General features: G+C 42.1%; 1 protein-coding gene across 3 annotated transcripts in view; it reads left to right on the top strand.

Annotated features, from left to right (window-relative positions):
* Positions 1 to 21,615, top strand: part of LOC141095321 (glypican-5-like) — a 442,719-nt gene that overhangs the window by 78,982 nt on the left and 342,122 nt on the right. For 2 of the 3 annotated variants that reach the window (XM_073581288.1, XM_073581290.1), the window contains exons 4-5: positions 17,118 to 17,242; positions 20,206 to 20,265. In XM_073581288.1, the coding sequence (XP_073437389.1) occupies positions 17,118 to 17,242; positions 20,206 to 20,265 (185 nt within the window). The remainder of the gene's footprint in view (positions 1 to 17,117; positions 17,243 to 20,205; positions 20,266 to 21,615) is intronic. The other variant, XM_073581289.1, reaches the window with a different exon arrangement.

The raw sequence follows: 21,615 nt of genomic DNA, 5'->3' as shown, positions 1-21,615 counted from the left end.
CCTTAAAGCGGGGGGATACTGCCAGCTGACGTACTATTCCATCAGCTGGCAGTAAGGGGTTAAAAAACAGCAGTTTATAGTCTACATTATGACGTCCGAGACACTACATACATGTGCATCGATGTCAGTAGCAAAAGCAATTGTTCAAAAGTGTTTTGCAGACGACTTTCGTTTATAATCCGTGTCAGATGCTTCTCGAATAAGATTCCAGCAATAGTCAGCCAGCATTGACGTAATTCCACTTTTTCTGGTACCTTTTCTCCATCAGCGCAGTTTCTTGGTGAAATCTTTCACCGTGTTCATCGCTAACGGCACCAAGATTGGCTGGATAAAAGTCCAAGTGAGAATGTAGAAAATGCATTTTTAGTGACATAATGCATTTCCTATAATGATATTCTGTGAGCATGTTGTCCACGAGTTGTTCAAAGTTCGGAGCTCTGATGGTGCCAAGGAAGTTGAAGGCCACCTCTTTAAAGGCTCTACTTGCCACTTTTTCAGCACCTTGCAAAAGACCATCAAAGCTACTGTCATTCATTATATCTCTGATCTGTGGGCCAATAAAAATACCTTCTTGAATCTTTGCATCACTTATTCTTGGAAATTTCTGTCGCAAGTAAGAAAAGGCTTCCGATTCTTTATTCATTGCTTTGACAAAATTCTTCATAATTCCAAGTTTAATATGCAAAGGAGGGAGAAATATCTTTGCTGGATCAACGAGAGGATTATGATTAACATTCTTCTGTACAGCAACCAGGTTTTCTCGGAGTGGCCAGTCCTTTCTGAAATAGTGTATTTCTTGTGCACGACTGTCCCACTCACAAATAAAACAACAATACTTGGTGTTATGAATGAGTCACTGGAGGAGGAAAAAACAAAAACACAAGCTAAGTCCAGAAAACCGGAGAGGTTGGTAGCTAGCGGATTGCAGACCCCTGATCCTATTCACCACAACTAAGAGTAGCCGTGGGGGGTTCCTACGGTGCCCTAGACCCCTCGTCACAGCCGGAGAGCTAAATAAGCCTAAAGAAAGAAAGGGGAAATCTAAACTGCCCCAGAGCAGACCCCAAAGCAATAGACAGCCCCCAACATGTATTGTCGGTGAAAAACAGATGAAAACACAAACACAGACAGAAAGACAGGCTGAGCAAATGATGGGGCCCAACTAACTAGATAGGAAAGGACAGAAAAGATGCTGGCTGCAATCACGCAAAAAACCCTGCCAAAAATAATGTCCAACAAGTCTGATAGAAAAGGCCCTGAAGTCACTAGACTTCAAAATCACTATATCAGCACTCAGGTATATTCTGAAGACAGAGCAAAGAGATCAACTGATCAGAGACAAAAATGGAGTTCAGCCCGACCCAACCAGGGCAGGCTGAACACAAACACTAAGTAAACAGACAAAATCTCATGGAAAAATAGCAGAGCAAAAACTTAGCTTTTAGTAGACAGGAACTAAACTGGATGCCAGAGGTCAGAGCAGAAAGGATCACCAGCAACTCTGCAGGGCGTCGGCTGCCTTATATCAACTCAGAAATTCCGGATGTCCAATCACACTCCACCTGTTCAGATGACAGGTTCTTCCCATCCAGATCAATTTCACTACCTCCTTTCACCAGCAGAGGGAGTTCATCAGACATCAGAGGTGAAGGAGAAAATGAACTCATAACAACTTGGTATATCCAAGCTGCAGTACAAGAAGTAGTGCAATAACTTTTAGATCACCACATATGTTCCAGTTATAATTTCTATTAATGTGAGTCAATAGTAACTCCATATTCTCATACGTTTCTTTCATGTGTATGGCATGTTCAATTGGTATAGAAGGATAGGTATTTCCGTTGTGTAGTAAAACATCCTTCAGACTTAAAACTGACGAGTCAATGAACAGTCACCATTCCTTCGGGTCATGTTCGCATCCAAGAGCACCAAACAACCCCAAGACGTCGTTGCAAAAGGTTAAACTGTCGACATGGTTGAAAAATTGATTATGGTTTTCTAGATGACTGTGAAAACAGAAACTCTTGTTCCTGGTAATAAGAGATTCTGTTCTTGTAGCCTTGATCCCAATAATCCTGCCTGCCTCTTGGACAATTTCAAATCTCTGAACAAGTCACTCAGATCAGCTTGACTGAACAGATGTGGATTAGATGTAGAAGGCTCAAAGTCTGGGTCTGCAGCAGTTTCATTTTCCACTGACATTGTTAGTTCATCTTTGTCGTCCTCCATTGTCCATACTTTGGGCGGCTTTGGAACACGAAGACTTTCATCGTGTGGCACTGGTCTTATGGCTGAAGGAAGATTAGGATATTCTATTGATTTCTTGTTCTTTGCTGAATATCCTGTTACATTTGTAAGGCAGACATAGCAATCTGTTACATGATCTTCTCTGCTCTCTCCATATCATTGGGACAGCGAACAGCATTGAAGGTCGTGATCCATTCAGCCATGCTCTATGTATGTCAGTATTGTCTTTTGATTCCTCCCCTGCCCAGGAGATGTGGTATGCTCCATACACGGTCAGCCAAATTATTCACTGCGCCTGCTCGGAATTCGCATACCATAATAAGTGCTTGCATATATGTAGGTCAGCGATTTATGGTATTTCAGTGGAAAATTCAGAATATACTGTTTCAGAAAAAGTTCATATATGAGTTTTTAGAATTATAACAGAATATTATAATGTTTCATATCATTTCTCAAAAACCTTACGTGATAGGAAAAAGCTGAAGTCATTTCTGAAATCAGCATGAAAAAATTTATCAGGAACACTCAAAATTGTCCTAGGGACAAAACCTTGGTAACACAGTGTAATTGTTTCTTTGAGATCAAATATTTTTTAAAAACTGGCAGGGAAATGCTTTATCTCACAAAAAATTTCAATTGTGATCCCATGCTGTAATGCAGGGTTTCCCAACTCCAGTCCTCAAGGCACACCAACAGATCATGTTTTCAGGATTTCCTTAGTATTGCTCAGGTGATAATTGCTTCACCTGTGCAATACAAAGGAAATCCTGAAAACATGATCTGTTGGTGTGCCTTGAGGACTGGAGTTGGGAAACCCTGCTGTAATGTCTGTATCCACTCTTTTGCTTCCCCCTCATGAGCTGTGGTATGATCAGACCATGTCCTTGTATGGTCAGGCACAGCCATTACACAGTACACAGCAGGGGCACATTTATAAGATTATCTCAGCACAGAAACATTTTTTTCAACACATCCAATTGTGGAAATTATTATTCCAAGATTAATTGATTAAAATCAACTTTAAAATTAACTTTGTTCTTGGGAAAACCCCTTTATAGTTTTGTTCGGGACCTTTACATTGAGGACCTATCCTTAGGATATCTTATTCGTGGGGATGCGACACCTGCACCTTTGGTGATCAGTTGTTCTCGGTGCCGCCGGTGGCGGGCTGTGCTTAGTCACTGAGCAATACTGCATAGCCCCGGCAATGGAATAAGGGCCGGGGTACTGGACATCCATCCCCCATTAGTTCAAATGGACCGGGTGTGCTGTACATGGTCGTGGCCACCATACAGTTGATGGAGCTGTGCCTTTCAGCTCCACAATTGAAAATACATGTCCATTACTGGCACTGGGAACAGGTGTGCTGGGTTTCTCACCCCAGTAATCAGATATTGATGACCTATCCAAAGGATCATCCATCAATCTAAAAGTCACGGACAATGCCTTTAAACAAAACTCCTAAAATGAACACTGTTTTATCAAAGAGTATAAAAAATATATTAATGTAGCATATTTTTTTAATACCAGATCCTTCTTATTCAGTAGGTTTCCTATAGCTTGAGGTTGTGATGTTATTCACTGTTTTTTTGTACTTTGTGTCTATTTAGAAGACATTTAGGCTGTGGGCCCACGTAGCGTTTTAAAACGCTCACTAAAAACCGGACTCCTTCCCAGAAATCGCGCGGTTTTTTCCGCGCAATTTCACCGCGATTTTACCGCGATTATGATCGCGATTTTGCCGCGATTTTCGCGTGCGATATTCAAGCACTTTCCAAGCGATTTGAAGCATCGCTTGGAAAGTGATTGACAGGTTGGTCACACTCGTCAAACATAGTGTTTGACAAGTGTGACCAGGTTTTTACTATTGAGGCTGCCTATGCGGCATCAATAGTAAAAGATAGAATGTTAAAATACTAAAAAAAATAAAAAAAATCGGGGTATATTTACCTTCCGGCGTCCCGCACTGCATTCCCGGGCCTCAGCGTTCCCAGTAATGCCTTGCGAGACCTGTGATGACGTAGTCTCGCGTTGCTATAGCGATCTCACGAGACCACTAGAGTCACACGAGACTACGTCATCACAGGACCTTGCCGCAAGGCATTACTGGGAACGCTAGGCCGGGAATGCAGTGCGGGACACCGGAAGGTAAATATACCCCGATTTTTTATTTTTTATTCTTTTTTTTTACAGGGCTATGGTACCCAGGGCCTGGAGGACAGTCTCCTCTCCTCCACACCGTGGGTACCAACCGCACATGAGACGCTTAACTTCCCGCATGATGGGCATAGCCACATGCGGGAAGTAAGCGATTCTCATGCATTCCTATGGGTGCGGAATCGCGGCAATTCTTTGCGATTCCGCACAAAAGAATGAGCATGCTGCGATTTTTTTCCGCGATGCGATTCCGCCACGGAAAAAAGCGCAGCATTAGCACAGCATGTGCGGAATGCCATAGGAATGCATGGGGGGCGTTCTGTACACGATTTTTAAGCGTTTTCGCGCCGAAAATCGCGGCAAAAACGCTTAAAAATCGCTACGTGGGCCCACAGCCTTAGGGTCAGTTCAGCATTTCATGAAAAATTAATAATATTCCTGATATTCTCCCTATTAGTAATTTTGTATTTGGAGGATGTCGACTAGTTTACCAGTTTCATTTGTTGGCAGCTTCGTAAAACCAGGGTATAAAGGGTAGAATAATATTTGCATTTATGAGAGGTCTTCATTCTTTGTATAGAAATGTCTCTGTGGCACTCGTCACACTCTGTCTGGTAGAACAAATACATCTCCCATAGACCATTGACGATTCAAGCTGACCTCAGCAACCGTGAAAGCTTCTCTATGGCCGGAGTCACACTGGCGAGGAATACGGGTGCGTGAGAGGCGAAAAAAGCACGCATTAGACACGGACCAATGATTATGGGGTCCCTCGCACCAGCCGTATATTTCTCCTCCGTATCCTCCGCTCCGTGACACTCGCAGCATGCTGCGATTGTCAGCGTACTACGCCCGTAATACGCCAATGCAAGTCTATGGGTGCGCAAAAAATACGGATTACACACGGAACACACATGTGACTTGCGAGAAATACGCACCCGGTGTCTTTTAGAAAAGCCGGCAATTCAGTGCGCTATACAGTAAACTCACACTGACAGGTTTAATAAAGAAACGAAAGAATAGATATAGACACATAGAATACATATATATATATATATATATATATATATAAATTTATATATATGCATTCTATGTGTCTATATCTATTCTTTCTTTTCTTTATTAAAACTGTCATAGGGCTCCATTATATGTCCATTTTGCAAGCCTGCGAGAAAATCTCACCATACGGATGCCATACGGATTACATACGGATGCTGACATGCGCAAAATACGCGACCACACCTTGATTACGGATGACATACGGAGCACTGTTTAGGGGTCTGTCATCCGTATTACGCATGTAAAATACTGACTGTATTTTGCGCAGGTTAGTGTGACTCCGGCCTAAAGGCTGAGCTGGTCTGTTGGTGCCAATACTTGACTCATTTCCCAAACCTTGAAACATCTGCTGGCTTCAATGCTGAATTGCTTTATTATTCTGCTTGCTAGGATTGCTGGCGTCTGAGAGGGAAGCTGGACACCCTCAGCCCTTAAGGTACCGATATGGGCACGTATCTGTATTTACTAAAGTGATAATACTTTAGCACAATCTGTTCATCTTGGACAGTGTCCTGGTGTTGGATTATTATTATTTTTATGTAATTTTTGGTCTACAGCAGATAGATGTCTCCGAGATTACTGGTCCACCGATAACTTTATCAGTGTGGCAGGAGATTGAATGTACTGATGTTGTCAATGAACAGATGGCGTGATACGCTTTGCGCTTCTGATACACTTACATATTCTGTGCGGAATTTATTGGTTTCCTGCTGATTGGAATGGATCACACACATTGGAGGAAAACTAGTAAGGAAAATGCCTAATTCTGGTAGCTCCATAATTGATATTTTTATTATTTTGGCACTATTCTATCCATCCCATAAAATGGTGCATTTTATTAAAATTACCTCATTCCACATATATGGAATCTGAGATTCATGCTGCCTTAATCTTAGCCACATTCAACAGATATCAGACACTGATTGGTTATTGCAGCCGTGGTGTATGATTTAGGCCACATGCACACGGTCAGTATTAGGTCAGTTTTTTACCTCAGTATTTGTAAGCCAAGACCAGGAGAGGGTGATAAATACAGAAGTGGTGATGCGTTTCTATTATACTTTTCCTCTGATTGTTCCACTCCTGGTTTTGGTTTAAAAATGGTAATGTATGCAAACTGTAAAGCGCTGCAGAATATGTTAGCGCTATATAAAAATTATTATTATAAACACTGAGGTAAAAAACTGACGAAATACTCAACATGTGAACGTGGTTTTACTCTGAAACACTACATGAAGATAAACTTTTATAAACTGGCTGGGGACTGTGGTTGCAATTTATTAAAGTGTTTATGCCAGAAATCTATTATAAATACTTTGAAAAGTCACATTTTTGCTCAACTCGAGGTTGTGTAATAATTTAGCCTCCTTTTAACAGTATGTTAGTGTTGGCCAGCTCTGCTAAAATGGGCATTAGCGGGCGAGGGCAGACAGAAGGCAATACCCACCCACTCTAATTCATGAAGAGTTGTGGCCTACCTTAGCCATAAATCGTACTTAAGTAACGCCACACCGCTCTTAAGGCAATCATCTCGTAATGAATTGGATGCCTCTCACCCCACCCCGCCTCGCCCCCTCATTAAAAAGGGAATCTGTCACTCATATTTAGTGATATCATGTAAAGATATCACTAAATAGTGCGCCCCATAAGGATTCTATGAGAGCTTTTGACTCCCCCCGACCGCGCACCTTTGAGGCATAAATACCTTTTTCAGCTTGGTGGGGATGCATGCAAATTGCTGCGGTCCGGTCCGATGGGTGTGGCTTACTAGTCTCCCCCCCCCTCGGCTTACTTCACGTAATCTTCATCTGCGAATACCACAGACGCTGTTTGTTTCTGCGCTTGCGCAATGTAAAGGCCCCTGGCGCCTGTGCAGTATGCTTTGCCCAACTGTGGGTGAAGCATATAATCGCTACTGCGCAAGCGCCGGTATTTTCCAGCGTGGTCTATGCCCCTGGAGTGTGTCCTGCATGTGAAGGAGGTGGGGGGGAGAAAACTAGTAAGCCACGCCCATCAGACCGGACCGCGGCAATTTGCATGCATCCCCACCAAGCTGAAAAATGTATTTATGCCTCAAAGGTGCGGGGTTGGGGGGAGTCAAAAGCCCTCATAGAATCCTTATGGGATGCACTATTTAGTGATATCTTTACATGATATCACTAAATATGGGTGACAGATTCCCTTTAAGGCTGGTTTGAATAACGCCGATCTTAATGAATCGGGAACTGTGGCTCCAATTAATCAAGGCCAGCAATGGTGGAGTGGAGTCAGAGGCAGCCAATTCATTAAGAGGTGCAGGTCTCTTCATGAGTCTAGAGCGTCTTAGAAGTGGCGTGTGCGATTTATGAAATCTTACTATAGCCAGGGATTGAAGTGAGATTTCTGTCATAGGGAACGCAACAGCTCGTCATGAATTAAAAAAAATCCACTGAAACATAGTAACTAATTAACAAAACTGGTCCTATGCCATCTTGAAAGACTAGTAAGAAATAGAAAAGGACACTCCCAATAGCATAAATCCTACAAAAGACAGAGTTCAAGTCCACAATGTATAAAACAGATACATTTTATTGAGTACAAAAGTATAAAAAATAACAAAAATAGTATTTAGACAAAGTTAAAAAGCAGAAAAAGGCTCTGGTGTGAAGGACATTCACACATCAGCAATGTAAACAAGGCGAGGGATCGATAAGCCTAAGCAGAGGTCAGTGGGTATCCTACACTGTACAGGAATAAAGTGCATTCAGTGCCTGTAGTGTGCAGTATAATTGTCCAAAGATACCACTAAAAGGTAATTAATTCAATCCTGAGCTCACATACAAAACATACTACCAGCAGGTGGTACTAGCTTCCTGCAGTGTGGAGGCATGCAAAAAAGTGAAGTAGAGCGCAGGTAAAGTCACATGCAGAGCAATATACAGATGTCGGTCAGCCTACCCATAACGTTGCCTGCATGTGACTTTACCTGCGCTTTAGTTCACTTTTTGCATGCCTCCACACTGCAGGAAGCTGGTAGCCCCTGTTGGTAGTATGCTTTGTATGTGAGCTCAGGTATCTTTGGACAATACCTTGTTTACATTGTTGAAGTGTGAATGTCCTTCACGCCTGAGCCTTTTTCTGCTTTTTGTCTTTGTCTAAATACTATTTTTGTTACACTTTATTGTGTACAAAAGCATAAAAAAAAAATCTGTTTTATATATTGTGGACTTGAACTCCATGTCTTTTGTAGGATTTACAGTATAACTCATCATGAATTATATGACCTGTGTCATCCTGTCCCAGCTCCAACTATTTTGGCGGAGCTGAAAGAAACTGACGTAAAAACAACAAAAAGGAAGCACACATGGAGCGCCATAACATGCATTTCTTGTTTGAATGTATATGAGTTGGTGACTCTAGGTTAAGCACTCGTTCACACTATGTTTATGCTTGGATGTGACGGTCAGTTTTTTGAAATTTGTAAAAACAACAAAAGTCACAAAATGTTGGCGCAACAGCCTTATCAGTCCCACAATCTTATCAGGTTAGCATATCCTTCATTTGCATAATTATTATTCTCAGATAAAATCTTATTTGTACTTTTTTTGCTCCTAGTTTCTACTATATGACTTTTTTTTACACTTTTAGGTTTTCCTTAGACAATCCGTGCTGAATCCCTTTGTTGCCTTAAAGAAGTTGTCACATCTTCTATGTTTAGGAGCGCAGTGCTGCTCTGCCTCCCGGCTTCCTGCTTGCTGGCGAGCTGTATGCCCCTGATGATAGACAGTTCAAACCAGCAACATGGCTGAGCCATTGCCCCAAATTATGTTATCTACCATATTACAAGCAGGTGTCATTTTTGCCTTTGAAGCATCAGTGGAGTGCAGGGGTATTAAAGCTGACCAACTCCGTGATCTGGCCAACTTCAAAGCAGCGCTTGCAAGGTCTACAGGAAAAAGTCACAGCTCATAGATTGCAGAGGTGGTAAATTACCTAGACAGTGAACAGTAAACTATAAATTTTATAATCCATCCTCCTGACCGGTGGGGTTCCCACTGATCCCGATAACCATGCCTCTTAAACACCTTTTGTATGTGAACGATTCCTTGCACTGTCACCCCATTAATTCTTAATGGGAAAGCCGGTGATCATAAAGCACAGAAATGACATAGCAGAGCTCGTGTTCCGACTTATGAGGCAGTTAAAAGAAGTGACATGTTCATTCTTCGGGCAGCTTTCAAACAGATCTCTAACAGCGTTGAGTAAGAGATGTGGGCGGCGGAGCTATAAAAACGATGGCAAAACAGCCTCAGGAAAATGACTGCCGGCGTTTCCTTGAGAGGCTTCACCAGGGAAAACTAGACATCTGCATCGATGTCTATAAAGCGTCATCTGCATTTCGCCTTTGACTGTTTTTTTCTGACCTCCTTTTTGCTGATTTATGACCACATCAAAATTCAGCTAAACTTTGATGTGGTCATAAATCAGAATATCGGAATCCAGAAAAAGACAAATAAGGGTACGTGCAGAAGTTGAGTATTTGTAGCAGATATTTCTACAGTAAAAGCCAGTGTGTTGTGCAAAATACATGCATTTTTGCATGTGGTGTTTTTGAGGTTTTACAAAAAAATATGTCTGTAGTCCTCACCATTCTTTAAGATCTCTTCTTGAAGACGACAAAAGGAATCATGTGCTATTTACATTCGTAAGGTAAAAACCCGTCCTAACGATCGCTCAGCTTTGTGAAAAGCACCAGGACAGGTCACTTACAGCCTCTGAACCTAAGTGGTAAGTTCAAGTGGTAATCTTGTAAATGGTGAGGAATAAAAGGAGTTGAGTCACGTTTGCAAGTTATCATCTATCCTTGGACCAATCGCTGGGCCCCCCCAGTGATCCCGAGAGTGGGGCATGCACAACTCCACACCATTCATTATCAATGAGAGCACCCAAGATATCCAAACGCTACGTTTGGCTGTCTCCTATGTTCCCATTTAGAATGAATGAAGCAGACGTGCATTCACACATCCTTCCTGCGAGTGAGATGTTATCCTCTATTCTGAGGGTAGGGAATAACTTCTAAAATTGACACAACCCCTTTGAATAATCTAATCTAGCATTTCTAGTAATCAGAGGGTGGTGCATGTGTGGTAATAGCAGGTACGCAGGATGCAGTGACGAGACGCGAGACAGATATAACTTTAACGTTAACTTTTATAGATAAATGCCGTTAGGGCTATTTTAAGCAACCAACAGAATAACAGTAGTTGTCCTCGCAGGGAGCCAATACACATAAACAAGGATTGGAAGAACACGACTAATCTGGCAAAGCTCGGTCACTATAGGGCCGCAAAATGGCCGACTACGGGTCCTTAGTCACTATGTATCACTTATCCGTCCTGACGTCACTCGGCGTCTTGTTCCACGGTGTGTCGGCGTCGCAGCCACTGGGCCCAGCCGCTGAAGATCTGGCGTAGTCTTCAGGCGTTCCGACACCCGGGTGAAGCAGGGGCACAACAGGCCCACAGAGAGTTCTTTGGCGGGATGTCCCCCAGTGGAGGCAGCGGGATACCGACTGGGAGTGGAGGTTGCAACTCCCTGACAGGGACTGGCAGCGGCGGTGATAAGTGGTGGTTGATAGGTCACAGGCGCAGTCTGCGGCCGCACTGGAGGATCCACAGTCCCTACCACGAACTGGAGCGGGGCGGTGGCAGCTGCAGGCGGCAAAGGAAAGTCCCCGCCGTGGTTGGGAGTGAAGTGGCAGTGGCTGCGGGCGGCAGCGAGGAGGCCGCAGCCGCGAGTTGGAGTGAGGCTGCGTCGGCCACGGATGGCTGCGAGTAGGCCGCAGCCGAGAGCTGGAGTGAGGCAGCAGTCTTCTTTTGTCGGTAAGCTCGGCGCCATCTCCCTGCGATCCACCGAGAGTCTCCCTCCTGTCGCTGTCCTCCTCCCTGGAAGCTGCTCCTGGCTCTCGCTCTCTGGCCCTCATCAAGTCTCCACCTCCTTCTTTCTCGTCCTGCTGACTCACTCAGTCTGACCCTCTCCGCCCCTCTTATCTCAACTCCTCCCCCAACTGCCCTGTCAGTCTCAGCGGTCCATCCCCTAGCTCTGCTCCCTGAAAACAGATACCCCAGGAACCTAGAAGACGGTCCCCTCGGTTCCGGCCCGGGTACTCGACGGAGGCCTCTCCTCCTACACATGATGTAGCTGTCGCAATCAGCATTGGTCTCTGAAGGGGCCCAAAGGCTAATCTCTACCTCTGACAAAGACATAAGTATTATTAAAAGTTGGGCAAACGTTAGAGAGTTTACATTAGGCTAGGAGCTCCTCTTATTTCTCTGTTAGGTTTCTACCTCATGATTTCTATTTTGTATTTATGGGTTCAGTTTATATCACTTTCAGTCCTGTTTCTGAAAAAAACACTGTACAGGATGGTTGTCCTCAATAATGTGAGGTGATGCTTTACTTATATTCTATGTTGATGATATAACTAGTAGAATTTTACAGTCTGATTTTAGGGAATATTTTGTTGCTTTACATTTCAGTCAGGGATCTGATTTCTGAGGTTTTTGCAGGTGCTACTTTGATGTTACTTTGGGGACTCATGACTGTGGTTCCCATAATTTTGAAAAAGAAAACCATAAGAACTGTAGATATGTGCTACATTCATTTCGAAAAAATAAACTTTAAAGTGAACCTGTCAGCTGTTTTGGCCTATATAAGATACGGCCACTGCCTTTTATGGCTTTTCTACAGCATTATATAATGCTATAGATAAGCCCCCGATCTGACCTGAAAGATAAGAAATATAAGTGTTATTATACTCACCCAGGGGACGGGCTAGTGTGGTTTGGTCCGATAGGTGTCGCAGGTCCGGGTCTGGCGCCCCCCATCTTCTTGTGACGCCGCCCTCATGCTTACTTCATGCCTCCCTGGCATCGCGCTCCTGCGCTTGCATACTTCTTTGCCCTGTTGAGGGCAGAGCAAAGTACTGCAGTGTGCAGGTGTCGGGAAAGGTCAGAGAGGCCCAGCGCCTGTGCACTGCAGGAATTTGCTCTGCCCTCAACAGGGCAGATAAGTACGCCTGCACAGGAGTGCGATGCCATGGAACCATGGAGCAAGCAGGATGGCGTCGTTAAAAGAAGATGGGAGGCGCTGGACCTGCGACACCTATCGGACCGGACCGCCCCCCAGGTTGAGTATAGTAAAACTTATTTTTCTTCTCTTGCAGGTCGGATCAGGAGCTTATCTACAGGAGCTTACAGTATATAATGCTGTAGATAAGCCCTAAAAGGCAGTGGCCACATCTTATAGCGGCCAAAACTGGTACTGGTGTCAGGTTCCCTTTAAAGGGAGTTTGCTATTCCATACTCACAGCATCATCTAAGCATATACTGTTGTAGGGAATATGGCCCCTTTAAAATTCACTCCTTTAGCTTTCTTATTGCTGCAGTGGCATCAAATTTGCTAATTAGGCTTCATCTTCATGTGTCTAAAAGGCCCAATGTACTGTTCTGCCCACTGCTTTTGCATGTCCCACCTCCCACACCGGTGATAGACAGCATTGGAATTTCTGAGTTTCTCCGCAGAAAGTGCTCGCTCAAGAAAAGCCAACACTATCAATGACCATTGAAGGAAGGACATGCAAAACCAGTGTGCAGAAAGGTGCACTGAGTCTCTTGGCCATACCAAGCAGCCCAATTAACATATTTGATTATACTTCAGTTTGCAGATTGGATGCAGTGATTAGATCACTAAAGTTGTGATTTTAATACCTGTAAGGTAGCGCTCACTGGGGGTATTGGGGAACACTCACTTGGCTGCAGATAAACCAGGTCCGGCACAGGCTTTTCATATAAAACAGTCCATTCCGTTTATTGTGCAGCATGAGGAAAACGATAACAGTCTTAACAGCAGACAAAAACGATGGTTCATAGTGGAGCTCCGCTCCCTTAGCCCTGTGTTCACACAGGCTGTGCTTTATCCAGCCATCAGGCTTTACAGTCTCTCAGATAATTCCCCCCCCTGTCTGGGGTTACCTCATAGCTGCTTCTCAGTCCTGACGTCCCTTTCCTCCTGGGGACTGGCCAGCACTCACAGGCTATTACACAGGCAACACACGGTCAGCGGCATCCACATGTGCGCATCAGGAAGGTAGCACACCTCCTAGCACGTCGGCCTTCCGGGACCTTCCACATGGACGAATCAGATCCAGGCATTCCCTCATGTGGCCTACCCTGGTTACCTTATATGGTCTGTAGCCACGCCCACAGCATCACATGGCTATGACCTCATTGCAGGTCTTTCAGATTCACAACCACACACATAGACTTTACTTTAGACATACGCCCCTGGGTGGGTTTGTAGGTGACTGGTCCCACCCTTCTCCCCAGCCACCTGGAAGCTCTTCCCTGACACACTGTAACAGAAACCTCAGCAGTATATCTGCTGATTAATAGCGATTCCAGCTTCCATCACAAGGCCACCCACCTTGTGATACATCCTTTCTCCATTCATCCTATTTCCATTACCACAATGTACATGCCTGTATGCCTGTCCTGGGACACCCACACAGCGCCCCCTAGCGAACACAGTGGTCACTGCATCACATACCCTACAAGGGTATCTGAAGGTGCAGACATACCATTGGTAAAACCTGTGCGGGACAGAGGCCCAAGAGGTGAAGGGGCCACATCTACCTCCAGAGCAGGTGGAATGGTGCATTATGATCAGCTATTAGACTGCAAAGGACTTATATAATAGTACTATTATTTTTATTATTATTTTTTATTGTTTTTTCACAGAGTGCTTCTGTCTGTGTCTACTTCTGACTATGTGCTTAGTTTATACTGTCAGTTTGGATTGAAAAATTCTCTTTACACTGTGCTGTTATGTCAGAAACAGAAATCCTTAACTTTGAAAATCAGATAATTCTATACCAGATCTAATTTTTACGCTTTTCTAAAATTGCTTTACTCTACCATATTGCATATATTTACTTAGAGCAGGGGTGGAGAACCTTTTTTCTGCCATGGCCCGTTAAGATATTTATAACGTCATTCAAGGGCCATGAAAAATTATCAACTTGAATTTTATCCTGCTATATTTGGTCAAACATTTAATTAACTCACCCATAATGTGATGGCCAGAGCTTCTTTGGTGCGGTGTATGATGTTATATGGTAATGATGATAATATGTGCAACCGTAAGTTTTAAACACAGATGTAGACTACACTACATGTCTCCTCACAGTGGGAAATTCATCACTGCTCACATTACGTTTGTAGAACTCAAGCAGTGGGAGGTCTTCTGTGTACATCACATTGGAGACACTGAGACTGCGGTATATACAGTATATCACATAGGAGACACTGGGGCTGCAGCATATACATCACATAGGAGACACTGGGGCTGCAGCATATACATCATACAGGAGACACTGGGGCTGGGACTGGAGCATATACATCACACAGAATACACTGAGGTTGGCGCTTAGACATCACAGGAGACGCTGGAGCATGTATTTTTGATGGGATGCTGATACTATTACAGCTGCATCTTTCTATGTACTGAGTGATAACTGATGCTGCGCCTCTAGAACTAAAAGTCTGAGGCTGCCAGGAGGAAAAAAGTTAATTTTCTCCCGGCAGCAGGGCTCTTTCTCAGCGCACTGGACAGCTTGAAAACACTATCAACCTGCAGATTAATCCCATATCTTCAGGTTAATAGTATTTTTCACATGTCAGGTTCCCTTTAAACAGAGAACACTTCTGGATTTTAATGTAAAAGCCTTGATAAAATTCCCAGTCTGAAGAGCACATCTTTAATCTATCTGTGACTGCCCTGAAGAGATATGGGGTTTTGAAAATGCAGCACAGCAGGCATGAAAAAGAACAAAGGCCGAGGCCATGTTCACATTCTGTCGCTATCAATGGGACAAATAGCACTACATGCAGTGTTATGTTTCCTGGCAAAATGACAAATCAGAAGAACAACATCATCAAGTTAAGGTAGTTTACATACACTTTATAAAAAGACACATATGCTTGTTTTTCTCAATATCTGACATGAAATCAGAATAAACCTTTCCTGTTTTAGGTAAATTAGGATTACCATAATTATTAATATTTGCCAAATGCCAGAATAACCAGAGAGAGAGAATGTTTTAAGGTATTTTTATTACTTACTGCAAAATTAAGTTTACATACACTAAGAATACTATGCCTTTAAACAATTCTGTACTGCCCATATGATGATGTCATGTGTTTGGAAGCTTCTGATAGTTATTTTGACAACATCTGAGTTAGAGATACACCTGTGGATGTATTTTAATGCACACCTGAAACACATTACTTCTTTGTAGGCCAACAACTTAGTGAGATCAACTCACTTATTATTCATACAGCATACTGTATATGGATATTCACTAGTCATAGACATAACCTTCTCAAAAAACAGTGAATAAACCAAAAGAGTCCAAAGTTATAAAGACTTAAAATAGTTTTATTAGTTACAAAAAGTAGATAAAAGAACAACCAGGAAAATGGACATAATACAGTACCATAATATGGAGATAATTACATAATAAACACATGGGCCATAATTAAGTTCAGTGATCATACAGAATCCATAAAGTAATAAATATAAAGTGCAAATAGTGAACAAACCTAAAATCTGAAGCAAAGTGCATAAAGAGTATAATAGGATCATAAATACCGTGATCAATGGCTCAGTGTACCTCCAGCTCCAGCGCACGTTTGGCCTACTGTGGCTTTCTCACTGCAAAATGCAAATAAATTTATATAATTTATACAATGTGATTTTCTGGATTTTATTTTTGATATTCTATCTCTCAATATTAAAATTAACCTACCCTTAAAATTATAGACAGTTCATGTCTTTGTCAGTGGGCAAACTTACAAAATCAGCAAAGGATCAAATACTTATTTCCCCCTTAAAAGAGTTCATCAGGCATTGCTATTGTCCATTGTGCAACAGCTGATAGTAAAAGAAACAATGTAGATGTGACCAGAGCCTTTAAGGGAATGTATCCTCAGTAAAGGACCTATTGTTTAAATTAGGATTTTTTTTTATTTTTGGTGATGTTATTTTTTATATAACAATTTTTATTAAAAGTTTATAATCTTGCAATTTTCACAGTGACCACTGGGGCTATTTTAGACTTCCTGTGCTTTACTGATAACTTTTCAGGAGTCTCAGTATGATCGCAGGCAGGATTTCAACAAAGGTTAACACCTCTATATCTCATTAGATGCTTCAATAAAAAACATAGGGTCTGAATCAGTCTATTGCTTCTAATGTATGATGAATTCCTGGAAAGAACTGGACGCCCGAGTCAAGAATAGCCCCAGTGGTCAATGTGAGAATTGCAAGATTTTTTTTTTTAATAATAATAATGTATCCGAAAAAGTATGTTAGATATCTGAGATCATTAAACAGCCATAAATGCTGTGTAAAAATATTGAGTTTGCAAGAGACATGGCTTCAAAACTGAAAAGAATTCACCAGAGATGGTAAATGGTGCAAATATATGATTTGCATGAATATTTACAGACATACTTCGCATTAAATGTACATCATGTCTAGTTGTTAAATGATAAAATCTTCAGTCGTCGCCTTCTCCTGCAATATTTCATTATATCCTGTGTATTCCCATCTAGGTAGAAAAGGTGTGTGGTGAACTGCAAGAAAATCCTCTCAAACGACTGTCTGATGTGAAGACCGCGAAAGAAGTGGCAGAAATACCTCCGGTCGCAAAGTTCCATTCTCTGGGACATTTGAGAAGGTATTGTGGAGGTCGTCCTAACACAAAGGCCATTGTGTCTCTTATCCTTCTAGAACTGCGTCTTAAATATGACCTTTCACTTGATAGAATTTGTTATAAAAACTGAAGAACTTCCTACAGCCAACAAAGTGAATAAGATTCCTGAAGTCTCATGCACACATTACCATACTTATTTTTTCCTTGCAGATTTTAAGCCATTTCAAGTCTGCAGCATGTCAATGCTTTCAGCGCTTTTGCAGCGTTTTTCACCTATTCTATTGAATGACGAAAAACACATCAAAACGCAAACAAAAAATGTGCATGGCTTATGCTGCGTTTTTTTATCAACGCATCAGTATTTGAAAAAAAAATTCAGCAGATATTTCTTTTGCAAATACTGAACATGTGTACATACCCTTCAAATTCCTGGGCTTCCCAGATTCGGTTGCTTTTTTTCATTTTGTGCTGCGTCACTCCATTGCAGAGATATTCATATTTGTTTATTTTGGAGCACGGTATGTGAAATCTCTGCTTGCAGTCCAATTAATAATTTCTTCAGTTTTCTCTGGGGGTGTGCGCTTTCAGCCCTCTTTCCAAACACAGCGCAACAGCTTATCTAGTAGTCTCAGACACTGCATAGACATGATTGGCAGCATTTTGGAGGGATGATTGAAAACGCAACCCACCCGGAGACTGAAGAAATGCCCAGTTGGACTACAAGCAGAGATTGCACATACTGTGCTCCAAATGCAACAAATTTAAATATCTCTGCAATGGATTGACTTAAGCATTAGAATCAGCAGACCTTTGGGATTTTACTAGAGCTGAGCGAATTTGTTCGGATTCGGTCGCCAAATCTGAATTTGTCATATTCGTGCCATATTACTACCCTTTTCATACAGTCATATGTAAAAGTTTGGGCACCCCTATTAATGTTAACCTTTTTTCTTTATAACAATTTTGGTTTTTGCAACAGCTATTTCAGTTTCATATATCTAATAACTGATGGACTCAGTTATATTTCTGGATTCAAATGAGGTTTATTGTACTAACAGAAAATGTGCAATCTGCATTTTAACAAAATTTGACCGGTGCAAAAGTATGGGCACCTCAAGTGACATTAATATTTTGCAGATCCTCCTTTTGCAAAAATAACAGCCTCTAGTTGCTTCCTGTAGCTATTAATGAGTTTCCGGATCCTGGATGAACGTATGTGACCATTCCTGCTTACAAAACAATTCCAGTTCAGTTAAGTTTGATGGTCGCCGAGCATGGACAGCCCGCTTCAAATCATCCCACAGATGTTTAATGATATTCAGGTCTGGGGACTGGGATGGCCATTCCAGAACATTGTAATTGTTCCTCTGCATGAATGCCTGAGTAGATTTGGAGCAGTGTTTTGGATCATTGTCTTGGTGAAATATCCATCCCCTGCGTAAATTCAACTTCGTCACTGATTCTTGCACATTATTGTCAAGAATCTGCTGATACTGAGTTGAATCCATGCGACCCTCAACTTTAACAAGCTCCCCGGTGCCGGCATTGGCCACACAGCCCCAAAGCATGATGGAACCTCCACCAAATTTTACTGTGGGTAGCAAGTGTTTTTCTTGGAATACTGTGCTTTTTAGCCTCCATGCATAACGCCTTTTTGTATGACCAAACAACTCAATCTTTATTTCATCAGTCCACAGGACCTTCTTCCAAAATGTAACTGGCTTGTCCACATTTGCTTTTGCATACCTCAGGCGACTCTGTTTGTGGCGTGCTTGCAGAAACGGCTTCTTTCGCATCACTCTCCCATACAGCTTCTCCTTGTGCAAAGTGCGCTGTATTGTTGACCGATGCACAGTGACACCATCTGCAGCAAGATGATGCTGCAGGTCTTTGGAGGTGGTCTGTGGATTGTCCTTGACTGTTCTCACCATTCTTCTTCTCTGCCTTTCTGATATTTTTCTTGGCCTGCCACTTCTGGGCTTAACAAGAACTGTACCTGTGTTCTTCCATTTCCTTACTATGTTCCGCACAGTGGAAACTGACAGGTTAAATCTCTGAGACAACTTTTTGTATCCTTCCCCTGAAAAGCTATGTTGAATAATCTTTGTTTTCATATCATTTGAGAGTTGTTTTGAGGAGCCCATGATGCCACTCTTCATAGGAGAATCAAATAGGAGAACTACTTGCAAGTGGCCACCTTAAATACCTTTTCTCATGATTTGATACACCTGGCTATGAAGTTCAAAGCTCAATGAGGTTACAAAACCAATTTAGTGCTTCAGGAAGTCAGTAAAAAGTAGTTAGGAGTGTTCAAATCAAGAAAATGATAAGGGTGCCCATACTTTTGCACTGGTCAAATTTTGTTAAAATGCAGATTGCACATTTTCTGTTAGTACAATAAACCTCATTTGAATCCGGAAATATAACTGAGTCCATCAGTTATTAGATATATGAAACTGAAATAGCTGTTGCAAAAACCAAAATTGTTAAAAAGAAAAAAGGTTAACATTAATAGGGGTGCCCAAACTTTTACATATGACTGTATGTATGTTTGATGATCGGTTCCGAACATATTCGGTAATTTCTACTCCCATTGACTCAACTGAAGTTGGGCTGTGTTCGCCGAATATTGCAAAATCAATATTTGATGCTGATCCAAGCAAATTCGCTCAACTCTAGATTTTACACATTTAACACGATTTTTTTGTAACAAGAGACAGGTCCTCTATAAGATCAGTCATGTTCATTTTGTTGTACACCACTTTCTTGAACACCCTCACGAATGACTTTCCTGATCTTCTGATTCTGCTGTGCACGATCTCCGACCTTTCTTTTTTTCCGCCTCCAATGCTTATACCAATGCATGTAGGATGAGATAAAATACCCTTTCATTTGATTAACCTTTTCTTTGTTTCTCCTGATCTTTGCATGATACACTGCTTCCCTTCTCCCGGGTGGTGCTCTTTCTTCCACCTTGAACTCTGCAGTTCACTGCCTCTGAAAGCTCCGAAGAATGACAGGCCACGCAGTTTGAAAAGGATCTGTCGGTAAGATATTCCCCATGGGTTAGCTGCTTGCTTTCCATCTTCCCACCTTTCCTTTGGCTCGGCCGGTTGCTCCTCTTGGAATGTTTGTGCTCCTCAGCTTCCTGCTGGACAATAACATTATGTTTGGCGGCTGCTTGTCTCCGTTTAGGGCCCGGCTGATCCAGCTGTGTGGAATTAACATGTAAAATGCATTCATCTTTGGTAGGCAGGTACATATTTTCCTCCAAAGCTGACTGAGAATTAGTATGAATAGTTTCAGGTTACAGTAATGCAAATTATACCGCAGATCTTACAGTGGTCAATTTGTATGAGTGCGTCTGCCAGTGTGCCAACACTAAAATAATTAGTGACATTTATATACCGTAGGTCGGCAGTTCATTCATCTTGGTGAAGGAAGCATTGTTCTTTGGACTTCCTTAGTACCACATTGCGTGTCCCACCCTGTTATCGAATACGGGCCATGTTAAACGCAGCTGTAGTCTGTCCGGGCATGCTGAAAGTTTTACTTTCATAACAGCTGGAGAGATGGAGGTTGGAGACCACACCTTAATAGGTATCCTCCTACCAACTAAGATGGTTTGTCCACCTTGGGAGACAATTTTTTTTGTAATTGGGGCTAAAAATCATTTTTGGAATTGGTATAAAAATTTTGCATAATTTGTATTCTATAACCTGTGCGATGCACTGTATTTCTATGGCTGCAAAATGAGTTACCGTATCTGTGAATCCATTAGTCAGCCAGCTATGATGGTCTGCTGGGGAGTTTTTAATTTTTTATTTAGGAAAATAACTAGGGAAGAAAAAGAGTGCAATAGGGTGTTATCCAAAATAATGTGGTGATCAGATGGCAGCTCCGCTCACCTGGTAGAGTTGTGTGAGACACAACTATGATAAGGTATTAAATAAGTTTTCAGCTGCTGCAACCCCTCTGGTTGGAAAATACAACATAGTAATGTTGGAAAGGAGATAGCGGGTGTCAGAGTCATAGAATCACAGAATGTTAGATTTGGAAGGGTGCTCAAGGGTCATCGTATCCAATCCCCTGCTCAATGCAGGATTCACTAAAACATCTCAGACAAATATCTGTCCAGCCCCTATTTGAATACTTATTGAAGGAGATCTCCCTACCTCTCATGGCGCCTTGTTCCACTCATTGATCACCCTCACTGTCAAAAAAGTTTTTTTTCTAATATCTAATCTGTATCTTCTTCCTTTCAGTTTCATTGTTTCTTGTGTTTCCATGTGCCAAATGAGAATAATGATGATCCCTCTACACTGTTTACATCCCTACAGATAATTGTAGACAGCTATTAAATCTCCTCTTAACCTTCTTTATCGAAAGCTAAACAT

This window comes from Dendrobates tinctorius, unplaced genomic scaffold, assembly GCF_039654945.1.
Source record: "Dendrobates tinctorius isolate UK_male_01 unplaced genomic scaffold, ASM3965494v1 ptg000069l, whole genome shotgun sequence".
NCBI lineage: Eukaryota > Metazoa > Chordata > Amphibia > Anura > Dendrobatidae > Dendrobates > Dendrobates tinctorius.
The sequence above is the reverse complement of the archived record's forward strand: the minus strand, read 5'-3'. Positions and strand labels throughout refer to the sequence as shown.